Raw genomic sequence first — 17,829 nt, 5'->3', positions numbered from 1 at the left:
GTCCCGTAGACTCCATTTAATCCAAATTTTTTTTTTTAAATGATTTCCTTTTTCTGTGTAATAATAAAACTGTCGCTTGTACTTGATCCCAACTAAGATATAATTAATCCTTATTGGAAGCAAAACCCGCCTACTGGGTTTATTTAATGTTTATATGAGTTTCTAGTAGAATTAAGGTATGAAGATCCAAATTACAGAATGATCTGTTATCTGGAAAACCCCAGGTCCTGAGCATTCTGGATAACAGGTCCTATACCTGTATGGGGTCAGTGAATGGAAGCTGGAAAGCGTCAGAAAAAAAACTAGGTTAAAAACGATTAAAAAAAATTACAGACAATTAAAAAGTTGCTTAGAATTAGCCGTTCTATAACAAACTAAAATTATGTATAACCCCAACTCCTGTGCTGTTAATATGAATTTTGTTCCAACATCGCCACCTGCTGGTCAGTTTCTGACCAGTCTGACCACCAAGTAGTCAAGGAAGTTGTCAGGAGAAAGAAAGAGGCTGCTCTGATGTTCTTCTACTTAGGAAAGATTTGAGAAAGGTTTTTAATTGTTTTCCTAAACAGAAGAACATCAGCCTATTTCTTTCTCCTGACAACTTCCTTGACTACTTGGTGGTCAGACTGGTCAGAAACTGACCAGCAGGTGGCGCTGTTGGAACAAAATTCATTCATATTAACAGCACATGTATCTCTTAATATCTTGGAATAAAAAGAAAATAAATAATGAATGTAAATGACCAAAGTGCTTAGAATAGCACCCTCATCAATTCAACATTCACTTGTTTTAAAGGTTTTCTTATCCTTTAATTAAATATTAGTATAAACAAGTATAATTTGTGCTAATGCTGCAAAGGGCTGAGCAGATTTATGTCCTGCCCAGAACTCAGTGACAGCTGTACTTACGTCAGGAATAGGCGGGAGGTTGAAAGAGTTGGCAGCGGAGGTTACCAAGTCGATGACTGGAGAAGACATGCCTTTCCCATCACTCCCTGCGACGCTGGTGATGGTAGGACTGGATGGAGTGGAGGTGTTGCTACTGGCCGCTGGATGGGCCATCGTTTGGTTGCCAGATACCTGCCACTGTTGGAGATAATGGTAAAACCAATAAATGGAGCAATCAAAAATGTTTGAGGGATTGTTATATAAACTGGACACAATACTGCTTACCTGTTTCATGCCGTGATGGGCCATAAAAGTGACTCTGATTGGAGGATGCCCAACAGGTCCAGGTCTCCTCGCCATGTTCTGATTGTGCTGCATGTTCTGAAGATCCACTGCATTCGGAACATTGTGAGGGTATCGCATGGGCTGATTGGGCATCACCAAACCATTTGGCCTCGGGTTCATGTTCTGAACATTCACAAAACGTTGCATCTAGCGAGGGAAAACCTCATTCGTTTAATATGATCTTCCACAACTTCCATTATGAGACTCAACACAACAACATCACATGCAACTGTCATTAAGACATATGCCAATGTAACACCAGGAAGTAATACCTGGTTAGCTGGCGGTTGGTGCGGCATGGGGACTCTGGGATTATTATGGACCATTGGCTGCAGAGGTACAGGGGGATTCTGCAGCCCCATTGGACCCGGCCGTCGCTGGGCTTGTTGGCGCTGGGCCATAATCTGCTGGTGCATGTGCTGGATTCGGAGCTGAGCCAAGCTGATTTGGGTGGGGAATTTGGACAGCTGGTTGCCTGGTTGGGTTCCCTGAGTATTCTGAACTTCCATAGGAGTCGTTTGCTGAGAGGGGTCGCCCTCTTCAATCCCCAGAGAACCTGATCGAGACAAGAGCTTGGCAGAGTTAAGGACATATACAGAGTCAGAGAGGCATGCTCACAGCTACTTTATCTTGGCCTTGTTATGAGCTAAGGGGGCTCAGGCTGAAGGGCAGTTAGGGGGAGATTTGGGGTGAGTGCTTATTTGTGCCCTGGGTACCCCTGGAACTATAGCAGGGTGACTGTTACCCCAATGTTTCTATATATCTGTAACCTTGTTATGAGCTAAGGTGGCTAAGTCTGAAGGTCAGTTAGGGGGAGATTTGGGGTGAGTGCTTATTTGTACCCTGGGTACCCCTGGAACTATAGCAGGGTGACACCCCAATGTTTCTATATATCTGTAACCTTGTTATGAGCTAAGGGGGCCCAGTCTGAAGGTCACTTATGGGGAGATTTGGGGTGAGTGCTTATTAGTACCCTGGGTGCCCCTGGAACTATAGTAGGGTGACACCCCAATTTTTCTATATATCTGTAAACTTGTTATGAGCAAAGGGGGCCCAGGTCAGTCAGAGTAAGTTTTGGGGGGGGTGCTTATTTAAAGTGCTAGATACCATCATCTGCTTTATTTTAAAGCAGTCAGGAACGAGATATTTCAATATATATATATAAATGTTTTAAGGAAAATATAAAAAGATGTGCAGAGGAATGTCCCAACAAGAAGTAGGGGACATTAGCAAGGCAGGGCAGTATTAAACTCCACAATGGGAGTGAAACGAATAAGAGAACCTCAGCAGAATGGAAACCTCAGAAAGAACATGGAAACGAGCACCTCATAAAAGCCATGTTTTAACAGGTATATGAGCAAAAAGACATAATGGATGAAGATGACCGTTACCTAGGTTAAATATATTCTGAGCCCACGAATTGGCATCACAGTGAAACTGAACAGTGTTGGTTACGGGGGTGACATCACACCTGGCTCGCAGCAAGTGCCTTAAGCGATGAGTGATCTGGAACGGAGAGAAGTGAATAAATGATTAAACACGGTCAGTAATTCAGCCTCATAAAATATTTAGGCATTCTAGCAACAAAGCATGGCATGTTCCCGTGCTGAATTCTGAAAATTTCCAGCAATTAAAATCATTTTCACAGGTCTGAACCCATGGTGACATTTTAGCTAGGTGGAAAAAATGACTTTCCCACCCAATTAAAATCACTAGTGGGTAATAAGTGGGTGCCTTCACTGGCACCAATCATACAAAATAATATTCAATATTTTTTATCCACAACTGATATTCGTAAGTGTAACCTTGGAATCAATATGTTGTTCGTAATAGCTCAGGCACTGCAGAACAACAGCGGAGAACAAATAATTCATACACATTTGAAAGTTGACTATCAGAAGGGATTCTAACCAATCCCTACAGTCGATGGGAAGCCTTTACTTCCCCTTTAAAGACAATACCTGTGCCAGACATCAGCGACTTGTGAAGAGCAACAAACAAACCTCGACTTGGAGACGTAGAATGCAATTAACTTACACAGAAAGTTTATTTACCCGACACTTCATTTAAATGAGAGGTGTGAGCAGCACTACTTTGCACCTCTACTATTTAAAACGGCATTTGCATTAATGAGGCCTTATCTTCACATCAAAGCTGCCGGCTCAGAATATTCGACAAAGGTCTGTTATCCGGGCAGCGAGTGAAGCAAATACAAGACGCAGGAGGCTTTTAGAATAAACAAGCCTCATCTTTTATTTATTAAAGTCCAAATGACAAAAATTGGAGTTTACTATAAATTCCGAATTTTAAGTGGAAAAAAACTAAAAATTTTTAAGATTTATTAAACCCAGAGGATGGAAAAAGTCCAAATCCGAAAATTCTTCATCTCAGAGCTGCCGAGGTTGTATATAGGTCAATGGGAGAGGTCAATATCTTATTTGGAAGTTTCTGTGGTCTGCGCTGGAATTAGCCCAAAAATACGACTATTTTAGGCTTTTCAGACAAAAATCCGAAAAATTCGGACTTCTCCAAAAAAAATCGTATGATTCTGATTTTTGCCAGATTCTTTCGCGTTTGTCCACGATCCAATGAAATCGTGATTTTTTAATGATAAATGAGGTCCAATCGTGGTTTCGGCAGAAACATGGATATCGGTCTTCTGCCGTTGATTGGACTGGCCAGAAAATTTTGATTGGGTGCCTTTGAAGGTAGAATTCTATTGTTTCTCTGTGTTTATCAGACGATTCAGCTCTACATGCGTTTATTGAAATGAACTTTTCCAGGAAAGATGGTAATTGTTACGTCTATGGCCACCTTTTAGGGGTTGTTAACTGTTAGTATGATGTAGGGATGAACCGAATCCAGGATTCGCTCAGGATTCGACCTTTTTCAGCAGGATTTGGATTCGGCCGAATCCTTCTGCCCGGCCGAACCCGAATTTGCATATGCAAATTAGAGGCAGGGAGGGAAATTGTGTGACTTTTTGTCACAAAACGAGGATGTAAAAATGTTTTCCCCTTCCCACCCCTAATTTGCCTATGCAAATTAGGATGTGGTTCATTCTTCGGCCGAATCTTTTTTAGCTTGTTTAGCTTTTTATTCAGCAGCTCTCCAGTTTGCAGTTTCAGGATTCCTGTTGCTATTACCCTAGCAACCATGCATTAATTTGAATAAGATTAGAATAGGAGAGGCCCTGAGTAGAAGGATGAGTAATAAAAAGTAGCAATAACAAAAAGTCTGCAGTCTTACAGAGCATTTGTTTTTGGAAGGGGTCAGTGACCCCCATTTAAAAGCTGGAAAGAGTCAGAAGAAGAAGGCAAATAATTCAAAAACTATATAAAAATAAATAATGAAGACCAACTGACAAGTTGCTTAGAATTGACCATTCTATAACATACAAAAAGTTAACTCAAAGGTGAACCACCCCTTTAAGGCTGTAACTTACCAAGCGCTTGCTGTACAGTAAAGCAGTGCTGTTGTTGCTGTTAACGGCCCATTTGGAGAAATAAACCCCGTGCTCCAGCTGCTTGGACAGACCGTCTACTTCATGCTGCTGTTTCAGGAGCTTCATGCGCCGATCCTTCGCCAAAGCCTGTGGGAGAAAGTGGAAACGGACAGTGAGGATTGTGAGCTTGGAAGTAGCACCTTATGGGCAGTTTTGTTCAGATTAATAGCAGTCCAACATCACTGACCTGATCACTGGTTTTGGTGGAAATTATATTTCTACATGGCACATCATTTACTAGTAGTGTAACGGGCTTGTTCCAAATAATAGCAGCGTGGGGTTCAATTAGTGAGCTCAATCATTCTGGGAATTAGGAGTCAATTCCTGCCCTTATTTAAGCAGTTGTGCTGCTGGTTATAGTGTATTTCTCTCAAATGGCTCCTTCCAGAAGAACAGCGGACTTTCATTAAAAAGTTGATTGGAGAGGGGAAAACATATAAATAAGAGCAGAAAATGACTCCGTCTGCTCAGCTAAAATGATCTCAAATGCTTTAAAATGGCACCAAAACCTGAAAGACGTGGAAGAAAAGGGAAAACGACTTATCGGAATGGATAGAAGAATAGCCAAAATGGCAAAGACTCGGCCAATGATCAGCTCCAGGAATATGAAATAAGGAGTAAAGTTACCTGTGATATTGTTACAATGTGAAGCCAAACTATCGGCAAAATCTTCTATATAGTAGGGTCTCTTAGTAGTACAATGGTTACTCACCACATCAAGGAAGTGGCCAAGGTGCACCGCCCTGGGCCCTCAGCACAAGGGGCGGATAAACCGAAATCTCGAATAGAAGCAGGCACTCAAGGGCAAAAACTTCCAACAGGCAGCCTATGATTAAGTGTTTGGAACACGAAACGCGTCAGGCTGTTTTGACACAATAAACGTTTTCACTTTTGGAACATCTGCCTGGTGGAAGTTTTTGCCCTTGAGTGCCTGCTTCTATTCGAGATATCGGCAAAAAGTCCCCCGGCAAAGTCCCATTGTTGATAAAAAGACGTGTGCTGAAGAGCTTACAATTTGCCAAAGAACACATTGACTGGTCTAAAGAGAAATGGCGCAACAATTTGTGGACGGACGAAAGCAAGATTGTTCTTTTTTAGGGCCCCAGACGTCCCCCAAACACTGAATTGAAGCCCCAGTACAGAGTGAAGCCGGGGGCACAAGCATCATGATATGGGGGTGTTTCTCATACTCTGGTGTTGGGTTTATTTATCCCTTTATACCAGGGATCATGGATCAGTTTCAATACAAATACTTGAAGAGCTCATGTTGCCTTATGCCCAAGAGGAAATGTCCTTGAAATGGGGGTTTCAACAAGACAACGACCCCAAACTCACCAGTAAACCAGCAAAGATTGACGTTATGGAGTGGCCCAGTCCCCCCAATCCAATAGAAAACTTGTGGGGTGACATGGGGTGTGAGGCAAAAGCAAGAAATGCATTTGGAATTGTGGAAGAGGTTGTTGGAAGTTGGTGGAGTCCATACAACACAGATGTGCAGCACAAACACTGTTATACAACTCAATATTAGTTCAGTCATTCAAAGGAAAACAACAGCTCGGAACATCTTTCACTTGATCCAGTCAATGAGTTGGGAAAGAGGAATGCAGGGACTGCTATTTTTTTGAACAGCCTAATATTCTCTTTTCTTAACACAAATGTGATCAGTTTCTTCATGTTTTGATTTGGAATAGAATGAGCAGTGTTCCCAATGCATTTGTGCGTATGGAAATAAAACCTATAATAAGGATTTAGAGCTGGATTCACTTTTTTTTAACACACTGCTATTATTCTGAACACAACTGAACCCTGATTGATAATATCTAAATAACTAACAAAATGTTTGATACATTTCTGCCCATATTCATTTTTAGTTCACCTTAAAGGGATACTGTCATGGAAAAAAAAACATTTTTCAAAATGAATCAGTTAATAGTGCTGCTCCAGCAGAATTCTGCACTGAAATCCAATTCTCAAAAGAGCAAACAGATTTTTTTATATTCAATTTTGAAATCTGACATGGGGCTAGACATATTGTCAATTTCACAGCTGCCCCCAGTCATGTGACTTGTGCTCTGATAAACTTCAATCACTCTTTACTGCTGTACTGCAAGTTGGAGTAATATCACCCCCCTCCCTTTTCCCCCCAGTAGCCAAACAACAGAACAATGGGAAGGTAACCAGATAGCAGCTCCCTAACACAAGATAACAACTGCCTGGTAGATCTAAGAACAACACTCAATAGTAAAATCCATGTCTCACTGAGACACATTCAGTTACATTGAGAAGGAAAAACAGCAGCCTGCCAGAAAGCATTTCTCTCCTAAAGTGCAGGCACAAGTCACATGACTGGGGGCAGCTGGGAAATTGACAAAATGTCTAGCCCCATGTCAGATTTTAAAATTGAACATAAAAAAATCTGTTTGCTCTTTTGAGAAATGGATTTCAGTGCAGAATTCTGCTGGAGCATCACTATTAACGGATTCATTTTGAAAAAAATTTTTTTTCCCATGACAGTATCCCTTTAAAGTGCAAGGCTAAGAGACACAAGTGGATGGAGGCCCTCTGTCCTGCAATGTTTGGAATTCCAAGTATTTTATACTGGTTTGTAACAAATGCAGATCCAATGGGGCAGGTTTTATAGAAGTTTCTGCAAGGGTAACAATGCCGGGGTTCAATCATTTATTTGTACAAAGTAGTTCCGAACTGCCGGGAGTTATTATTATTATTATTATCTATAAATATTTCATTGTGTCCAGTAATGCGGCACCGGGAGGCGTTTCATTAACCGTCATACTGCAAGTGATCCAGTAAATCCATAACAAGAGGCATTTAATCTCGCCCATGATAGAACATCCATCTATCCAGTAATACATTATTTTTTAGTTGTATAAAATAAAGTAAAATAAATTAAAAGGGAAAAATGTCAAGATGATCAGAACAGGTTGATGTTGTTCTGCTTAGGAAAGATTTGAGAAAGGTTTCTAATTGTTTTCCTAAGCAGAAGAACATCAGAGCAGCCTCTTTCTTTCTCCTGACAACTTCCTTGACTACTTGGTGGTCAGACTGGTCAGAAACTGACCAGCAGGTGGCGCTGTTGGAACAAAATTCATTCATATTAACAGCACATGTATCCCTTAATATCTTGGAATAAAAAGAAAATAAATAATGAATGTAAATTGCCTAAAATGCTCAGAATAGCACTCTCATCAATTTAACACTGACTTGTTTTAAAAGTTTACTTATCGTTTAACCCTTCCATGGCCTGTGCTGCCTAGGAATACACCAAGATCATGAGAGATTACACAGAAGGCACACCCAACCCAGAGAAATGACGATAAGGGCCAATATTTGAGTTACCTCAAGTTGATGCAGTAAGGCTTTGCCTTTTTTGTTGATCTCAACCATTAGCGTGAAGACGGCGACTTTAATATCCTGTTCCACCTGCTTCTGGTTCTGATTAACTTCAAGGATTCTAAAGGGGGCAAAAAAAGATGCTTTTTACATTGGCATTACAGTTCATTATTGCGGGTGAAGAAGCAAAGTGCTGCGTCAGTGGTTCAAGAGTTTGAAGATAAGCAATCGAGACAGTCCCTGTTAAGTGAACGGATCCATCAGCTCAGGAACCAAAAAGACTGCAATGCAGCAGAGGGTTATGTCATTGGTAGGAGACACAATCTGCATACAAATACAAAGTGAGCTGGTACCAACAGAAGAGGCTTTATGCAATGGGGGTTTTTCAGATAATGGATCTTTTTTTTTGGATCTCCATACCTCAAGTCTACTTGAAAATAATTTAGATATAAATCCCAATAGGATTGTTTTGCCTCCAATAAGGATTAAAGGGGTTGTTCACATTCGAGTCAACCGTTAGTATGATGTAGAGAGTGATATTCTGAGACAATTTGCAATTGGTTTTCATTTTTTATTATTTGCAGCTCTCCAGTTTGTAATTTCAGCCGTCTGGTTGCTGTGGTCCAAATTCCCCTAGCAACCATACATTGATCTGAGTAAGAGACTGGAATACTAATAAGGAGAGGGCGTGGATAAAAGTAGCAATAACAATACATTTGTAGCCTTTGAAAGCATTTGAAATCTGGAAAGAGTCAGAAAAAAAGTAAAATAATTAAAAAAAAATATATATATATATAAAAAAAAAAAAAAAAGAAGTTGCCATTCTTTAACATACTAAAGGTGAAACCACCCCTTTAATGATATCTTAGATGGGATCAAGTACAAGGTAAAAGGAAATCATTATAATCAAATAATAATAATCAAAGATGGAGTCTATGGGAGAGGGCCTTTTCTTAATTCTGAGTTTTTTTTGATAACGGGGTTTTCCGGATAACAGATCTCAAGCCTGTACAAGAAGATGGGGTTCTTTTTACAGCAATTTAAAGCCGGTCCGTTTCTGTGCGTCTGTGTGACCCATTCAGCGCTTACCGGTTTTGGATTTGGTCTCCGGTAAATTTAATGTATTTGTTCTTCTCCGTTAATTTTGCAATCAACGTGTCCATGATGACTTTCTGGCTCTGAAATGCTTCTTCTATAAACTGATACCTGGAAAACAAACCAACAAATAAAAAGTTAAATGAAATTGCACAAATGGCAGAGCAACTATCCAAAGGGAATTGGCTAAAAGCGACAAAGAATAAAGGAAACAAAGGGCGATGGCTTACACGGAATAATGGATACGTATAGCAGGAGGGCTCAAAACATTCTGCAATGGGATAAGGGGACACAGAATTTAAAAGCCTGAAGAATAGGCCTTGTGCTGAACATCATTTAAAAAAATGGCAAAAATAAATAAATATCTATGGTTTTTGTTAGTTCTTGCATTAAAAACTAAGCAAATAAATCTGAAACCGAAACTAAAATCACAATACACAATCATAAAACGAAGCCCTCTGTATAAACAGACCCCCTCCCGCGCCTTTGCTCTTTTAAGCAGCAGCTTCGTTTGGATGGTGCTTAATTGAACCAGGAAGCAGACTTTCAATTTCCGATTCTACTTTATGTTCAAGAAATATAAAAAAACACACAGATAAGTAAAGTAACTAGGGATCCCCCGAATCCACTATTTGGATGCACGAACCCCCAGTCAGCTGAGAAGCCCTCTGTATAAACAGACCCCCCTGCCGTGCCTTTGCTCTTTTTAGCAGCTGCTCCGTTTGGATGGTGCTTAAATGAACCAGGAAGTAGACAGTGACTTCATATTCAATTTCCGATTCTACTTTATGTTCAAGAAATAGATAAAAACAAAACACACAAATAATTGAAGTAACTAGGGATGCACCGAATCCACTATTTGGATGCACAAATCCCCAGGCGGCTGAGAAGCCCTCTGTATAAACAGACCCCCTCCCGTGTCTTTGCTCTTTTTAGCAGCTACTTCGTTTGGATGGTGCTTAAATGAACCAGGAAGTAGACTTTCAATTTCCGATTCTACTTTATGTTCAAGAAGTATAAAAAAACAAAAACACACAGATAAGTAAAGTAAATTAGGGATCCCCCCGGATCCACTATTTGGATGCACGAATCCCCAGTTGGCTGAGAAGCCCTCTGTATAAACAGACCCCCCTGCCGTGCCTTTGCTCTTTTTAGCAGCTGCTTCGTTTGGATGGTGCTTAAATGAACCAGGAAGTGACTTTAAATTCAATTTCCAATTCTACTTTATGTTTAAGGAATATTAATAAACAAAAACACACAGATAATTTAAGTAACTAGGGATGCGCCAAATCCACTATTTGGGATTCGGCCGAATCCTCGAATCCTTTGTGAAAGATTCGTCCGAATACGGAACAAAAATCTTAATTTGCATATGCAAATTAGGGTCGGGATAGGAAAGAGTGAAAAACATTTTTTTTACCTCCTTGTTTTGTGATGAAGTCACTTGTTTTCCCATCCGCCTCTAATTTGCATATGCAAATTTGGATAAGGCACGGCCAGGCACAAGGATTCTGGCGAATCCTGCTGAAAAAGGCCCGTCTCCCGCCATACACGCACCGAATATCGTATGGAAACGTTTTGTACGATATTATCGGCGAGTCTACGGCCACCTATAATCCGTATGTATCAACAGGTTACCTGTGTTCTTTGTGTTCCTGGAGCTGACAGTCTCTGCACGTGAGTTTGTCGCAGGTCTCGCAGTAAAGCTTCAGTTGCTCCTTCTTGTGGAAAGGGCAGAAGACCGGCCGCTGGCTATTGGCTCCAACTGCTTCAGAGGAGAAACCATCTCAGTCATAAATAGGAAACTACAAATATACATTGCTTAGCAACTTTGCAATTGGTCTTCATTAAAAAAAAAATCTAAATTACAGGTATGGGATCAGTTATCTGGAAACCTATTATCTAGAAAGCTCTGAATTACGGAAAGGCTGTCTCCCATAGACTCCAATTCATCCAAATTTTAAAAATATATTTTTTTCTGTGTAATAATAAAACAGTAGCTTGTACTTGATCCCAACTAAGATATAATTAATCGTTATTGGAAGCAAAACCAGCCTATTGGGTTTATTTAATTTACATGATTTCCTAGTAGACTTAATGCATGAAGATCCAAATTACGAAAAGATCTGTTATCCAGAAAGCCCCAGGTCCTGAGCATTCTGGATAACAGGTCCCATACCTGTATTTGCTTTCCTATTCCGTCTCTTTCCAGCTTTTAAATAGGGTTCACCGACCCCATGCAGCCGGAATAACTACTGCTGTATAGGGATGCACCGAATCCACTATTTTGGATTGGGCTGAACCCCCGAATCCTTCACGAAAGATTCGGCTGAATACCGAGCCAAATCCTAATTTGCATATGCAAATTAGCGGTGGGAAGGGGAAAACTTTACTTTTTACTTCCTTGTTTTGTGACAAAGTCAAGTGATTTCCCTCCCGCCCCTAATTTGCATATGCAAATTAGGATTTGGTTCGGCTGGGAAGAAGGATTCGGGCAAATCTGAATCCTGCTGAAAAAGGCCGAATGCCGAACCGAATCCTGGATTCGGTGCATCCCTAATACTGTATGAGGCTACAATGTCACTGTCAGTTATTACAGGTATGGGACCTGTTATCCAGAATGCTCGGGACCTGGGTGTTTCTGTATAACAGAACTTTCCATAATTTGGATCTTCATACTTTAAGTCTACTAAAAAATCATATAAACATTAAATAAACCCAATAGGCGGGTTTTGCTTCCAATAAGGATTGATTATATCTTAGTTGGGATCAAGTACAAACGACTCTTTTATTATTACAGAGAAAAAGCTGAATTAAAAAAAAAAAACACCAAAAAAAAAAAGACCAACTGCAAATTGTCTAAAAAATAGCACTCCCTAGGTCATACTAAAAGTTAATAGGTGAGCTACCCCTTTAATTGTAAGGCAGTTTTATACTAGTTTTAACACTTTAAGCAGCTAAAAAAAAAAGCTAATAAGAAAAACCCAACTCAATTCTATGCAACTTTTCAGTTGGCCTTTTTATAGTTTTTTATTTGCCTTCTTCTTCTAACCCTTTCCAGCTTTCAAACGGGGGTCACTGACCCCATCTAAAAAGCAATGCCCGTTAAGCTACAAATGTATTGTTATTGCTACTTTATTTTTTACTCCTCTATCTATTCAGGCCTCTCCTATTCATATTCCAGTCTCTCATTCAAATCAATGCATGGTTGCTGGGTTAATTGGGACCCTAGCAACCAGGCGGCTGAAACTGCAAACTGCTTAATAAAAAGTAAAATAACGCAAAAACCACAGTTAATAAAAAATGAAAACCAATTGCAAATTGTCTCAGAATATCCTTCTAGACATCATACTAAAAGTTGACTCAAAGGTGAACAACCCCTAGCTCATTGGTGGGTCTTCCATGAAGCTCGTTGGTTTGTCTTCTGTGAAGTTTTTGGGAAAACAGATGAGGTTAAAGGATGCGGATAAATTGCTGAGGCTTAAAGGGGCAGCAAATCCAAATACAACAGTGTCCTTGCTACTGCTCAACTGCAAATAACGCACTTTTTTTTGTGTTACTGCTCCTTTAAGCAAAGCTTTTCACTTACCAGGCGGGACTTCTTCCTTCTGTCGCACAGTGTGGTCCTTGGTGAACTTCACTCTCTGATGGGCCTGCACACAATTCTTGCACAACCACTCCACACACTCCACACAAAAGCCCAGAGCCTCCGCGTTGTCCTCACAGCTTGTGCACACTTGCTAAACGCACAGGGAAATAGAAGATTTATATCAATAAATGATCAATTGAAGGGGTAGTTGGTTACTAGGGTACTTTGGATACACAGTAGATAACAGATAAGCTCTGTAGTATAAAATGGGATTCTCCAGAAATTATCTGTTATCTACTGTGTATCCTGTGCTTGAATGGCTGCCCCCATGGCTACACAGAAGCTTGTTTATATAAACTATAGTAGTACTGATCTGTTATCTACTGTGTATCCTGTGCTTGAATGGCTGCCCCCATGGCTGCACAGCCGCTTGTTTATATAAACTATAGTAGTACTTATCTGTTATCTACTGTTTATCCTGTGCTTCAATGGCTGCCCCCATAGCTACACAGCAGCTTGTTTATATAAACTATAGTAGTACTTATCTGTTATCTACTGTGTATCCTGTGCTTGAATGGCTGCCCCCATGGCTACACAACAGCTTGTTTATATAAACTATAGTAGTACTTATCTGTTATCTACTGTGTATCCTGTGCTTGAATGGCTGCCCCCATGGCTACACAGCAGCTTGTTTATATAAACTATAGTGGTACTTATCTGTTATCTACTGTGTATCCTGTGCTTGAATGGCTGCCCCCATGGCTACACAGCAGCTTGTTTATATAAACTATAGTAGTACTTATCTGTTATCTACTGTGTATCCTGTGCTTGAATGGCTGCCCCCATAGCTACACAGCGGCTTGTTTATATAAACTATAGTAGTACTTATCTGTTATCTACTGTGTATCCTGTGCTTGAATGGCTGCCCCCATGGCTACACAGCAGCTTGTTTATATAAACTATAGTAGAGGTTGTGTAGCAAACACAATATAAGTTAATTTTTAATATTTATTTTTTTATTGGTGTTACTGTTCCTTTAGGAAAGGCCCAAGCTTGCTCTACCCCATTAGTACAAGAGATTTAAAAGCTATTCCCCTCAAATAACCAACAGCGGACAGGACTCACCTGACTTGGTTTCTCAACGGTACTACTGGGAACCTCGGTGGTGTCCCGGACAAAAAAGTTCTCAATAATGTCCCTTTCGGCGCACTCCTGACTGCACACGGGACAGCGAATAACCCCAACTGTAAAAAAATAAAAAGGAGGCAAATGTAATACATGTATAGTTCACAGGTCTTAGCATGTGGTGCTTGCACTATCGGTTCTGACTACTGAAACAATATAGAAAAGGCATTGATCGGAATGAAGTCTTTGCTGGAGGAGAGCTCGTGGGTAGGGTTACCGTACAGCTCGGGAGATTTTTGAACCCGTAGAAACCGGGCAGGACGTTCTGAACTGAACAGGCGGCAATCTTACCTCACATGCCCTTGGCTTATCTTGTTTCCCTGTAGCAGCACAGTCAGCCAGAGCTCTGACCTTCTCAATAGTTACAGTGGGATACATTGCTCTGTAGCTGTGTGCGTGTCATTGCCAAATATATAAACTAATGTAATATGACATTATTTGTGAAAGTGATTAACTTAAAGGATATTAACTTAAAACAAGCTGCTGTGTAGCCATGGGGGCAGCCATTCAAGCACAGGATACACAGTAGATAACAGATAAGTACTACTATAGTTTATATAAACAAGCTGCTGTGTAGCCATGGGGGCAGCCATTCAAGCACAGGATACACAGTAGATAACAGATAAGTACTACTATAGTTTATATAAACAAGCTGCTGTGTAGCCATGGGGGCAGCCATTCAAGCACAGGATACACAGTAGATAACAGATAAGTACTACTATAGTTTATATAAACAAGCTGCTGTGTAGCCATGGGGGCAGCCATTCAAGCACAGGATACACAGTAGATAACAGATAAGTACTACTATAGTTTATATAAACAAGCTGCTGTGTAGCCATGGGGGCAGCCATTCAAGCACAGGATACACAGTAGATAACAGATAAGTACTACTATAGTTTATATAAACAAGCTGCTGTGTAGCCATGGGGGCAGCCATTCAAGCACAGGATACACAGTAGATAACAGATAAGTACTACTATAGTTTATATAAACAAGCTGCTGTGTAGCCATGGGGGCAGCCATTTAAGCACAGGATACACAGTAGATAACAGATAAGTACTACTGTAGTTTATATAAACAAGCTGATGTGTAGCCATGGGGGCAGCCATTCATGCACAGGATACACAGTAGATAATGGATAAGTACTACTATAGTTTATATAAACAAGCTGCTGTGTAGCCATGGGGGCAGCCATTCAAGCACAGGATACACAGTAGATAGATAAGTACTACTATAGTTTCTATAAACAAGCTGCTGTGTAGCCATGGGGGCAGCCATTCAAGCACAGGATACACAGTAGATAACAGATAAGTACTACTATAGTTTATATAAACAAATTGCTGTGTAGCCATGGGGGCAGCCATTCAAGCATAGGATACACAGTAGATAACAGATAAGTACTACTATAGTTTATATAAACAAGCTGCTGTGTAGCCATGGGGGCAGCCATTCAAGCACAGGATACACAGTATATAACAGATAAGTACTATTATAGTTTATATAAACAAATTGCTGTGTAGCCATGGGGGCAGCCATTCAAGCATAGGATACACAGTAGATAACACATAAGTACTACTATAGTTTATATAAACAAGCTGCTGTGTAGCCATGGGGGCAGCCATTCATGCACAGGATACACAGTATATAAGTCTGGAGCTGTAACAAGTGGTTTATTACAAGCAGCACAAAGTTATATAAATGTGTTCCTATATAGGGTTTTTTAAAACTTAAAATAATGCATTAATATCACATGGCACATTTAGTAAATAGTACCAATGAGCTGCTCCTCATGGGTGGGTATTGCCTGCATAAGTGGTTTCTATGTGCTGCTCCTCATGGGTGTGGCCTGTGTAAGTGGTTTCTCTCTGCTGCTCCCCATGGGCAAGTGTGGCCTGTTTAAGTGGTTTCTATGTGCTGTTCCTCATGGGTGGGTGTAGCCTGTGTAAGTGGATGGGCGGGTACATGGGCTGTGTAAGTGGTTTCTAAGTGCAGCTCCTCATGGGTGTGGCCTGTGTAAGTAGTTTCAATATCGTACTTCACATAGGATGGTGTTAAGGACCTTAAAATGTATTATGGAAGGCCATACAAAGAACATCTTCAAATAAAATCATGTCATGTGAGACATAGGGATAGAAGACAAAAATTATTATTTTAGTCTTTTAATATACCGATGAAAACAAAAGAAATACATGTTTTTTGTTTTTCTTAAATTCACATTTCAGAACCAAATATGGAGATTTAGAGAAGAAAAAGAAATAGATTAAATTTGCCCTTTATAATTTTATTAAACAATTTGCAAGGTATGCCTAAAAATATAAAATGTTAAATAAAGCCTCCGCTTCCCAGTAACGAGGCTATAGGAGGTTTTTTTTCCCCTGCTGGATAGAAATTCAAGGGGAAACTTAATTTTCGCTTCTCTCTGCTCTCACAATGATTAAACACGACCAACGTGGCTTGTGAGATCAATCTCCAACAAAATCTCCTTTTTATTAGCACACTGGGCCGTCGCCTCTGGGAACTGCCTCAAACTGGTTTCCACTGGATTGAGCTAAAAAAATCCAGCCAGAACGTCTTTCAGCTTAGGTTAAACCATTCTGAAAGGGGAAGAGCAACCAAAAGCTTAAAAACATCCCCCCCCACTCAGTTTAGGTGGAATGTGCAACAATTATCTCTCAATCTTTTCAGGATTTAAAAAAAAAAAAAATTAAAATGATGAAAATTTTAAATTTAGCAATAAAGTTTAGCGAAATGAAAGAGTAAATTACTAAAGGCCACAAAAAAAAACTGCATTGTATTAATCTTGTTTGAAGGCTCTACAGAGCAAGGGAGAATTTCGGGGGGAAATAAAAACCCCAAGGAATTAGCCGAGATGTAAAGTTTTTGGCAGCCAGTCCATGTCCATTTCATAGGTTTTTTTCATTCAGTGTAGGCAATAAAAACTTAATTTAGAACTGTTTTAGCCGTCAACCGCGAAATCAAAACAGGCAGTTGAAAGCAAGGTTTCCATTCCAATGGAGATGGTTTCATGGCGGATGGTGGTTGAGGGATCCAACCACAAAGTTTCACTGAAATAGACATGCTCTAAAAATGATGAATATTAAGATGGTTAAAATTAAAATTTGAGAGTTAAAGGATAAGTAAACCTTTAAAACAAGTGAATGTAAAATTGATGAGAGTGTTATTCTAAGCACTTTTGTCATTTACATTCATTATTTATTTATCTTTTTATTCCAAGAGATTAAGGGATACATGTGCTGTTAATATGAATGAATTTTGTTCCAACAGCGCCACCTGCTGGTCAGTTTCTGACCAGTCTGACCACCAAGTAGTCAAGGAAGTTGTCAGGAGAAAGAAAGAGGCTGCTCTGATGTTCTTCTGCTTAGGAAAACAATTAGAAACCTTTCTCAAATCTTTCCTAAGCAGAAGAACATCAGAGCAGCCTCTTTCTTTCTCCTGACAACTTCCTTGACTACTTGGTGGTCAGACTGGTCAGAAACTGACCAGCAGGTGGGGCTGTTGGAACAAAATTCATTGATATTAACAGCACATGTATCCCTTAATATCTTGGCATAAAAAGAAAATAAATAATGAATGTAAAATTCAAAAGGGCTTAGAATAGCACTCTCATCAAGTCTACATTCACTTATTTTAAAGGTTTACTTATCGTTTAGGATAAGTAAACCTTTAAAAGAAGTGAAAGTAAAATTGATGCAAGTGCTATTCTAAGCCCTTTTGAATTTTACATTCATTATTTATTTTCTTTTTATTCCAAGATATTAAGGGATACATGTGCTGTTAATATCAATGAATTTGTTCCAACAGCGCCACCTGCTGGTCAGTTTCTGATCAGTCTGACCACCAAGTAGTCAAGG

General features: G+C 39.9%; 1 protein-coding gene across 1 annotated transcript in view; it reads right to left on the bottom strand.

Moving 5' to 3' along the window:
• The window catches only part of trim24.S (tripartite motif containing 24 S homeolog), a gene marked incomplete at its 3' end in the record, with an annotated part of 55,632 nt that overhangs the window by 22,862 nt on the left and 14,941 nt on the right, over window positions 1–17,829 (bottom strand). Inside the window, 8 exon segments of the mRNA NM_001094825.1 lie at window positions 1,667–1,788; window positions 2,624–2,738; window positions 4,678–4,824; window positions 8,095–8,209; window positions 9,178–9,294; window positions 10,822–10,951; window positions 12,773–12,923; window positions 13,898–14,016. Coding sequence (NP_001088294.1) covers window positions 1,667–1,788; window positions 2,624–2,738; window positions 4,678–4,824; window positions 8,095–8,209; window positions 9,178–9,294; window positions 10,822–10,951; window positions 12,773–12,923; window positions 13,898–14,016 — 1,016 coding nt within the window.

This window comes from Xenopus laevis, chromosome 3S (assembly GCF_017654675.1).
Source record: "Xenopus laevis strain J_2021 chromosome 3S, Xenopus_laevis_v10.1, whole genome shotgun sequence".
Lineage (NCBI taxonomy): Eukaryota > Metazoa > Chordata > Amphibia > Anura > Pipidae > Xenopus > Xenopus laevis.
The sequence above is the reverse complement of the archived record's forward strand: the minus strand, read 5'-3'. Positions and strand labels throughout refer to the sequence as shown.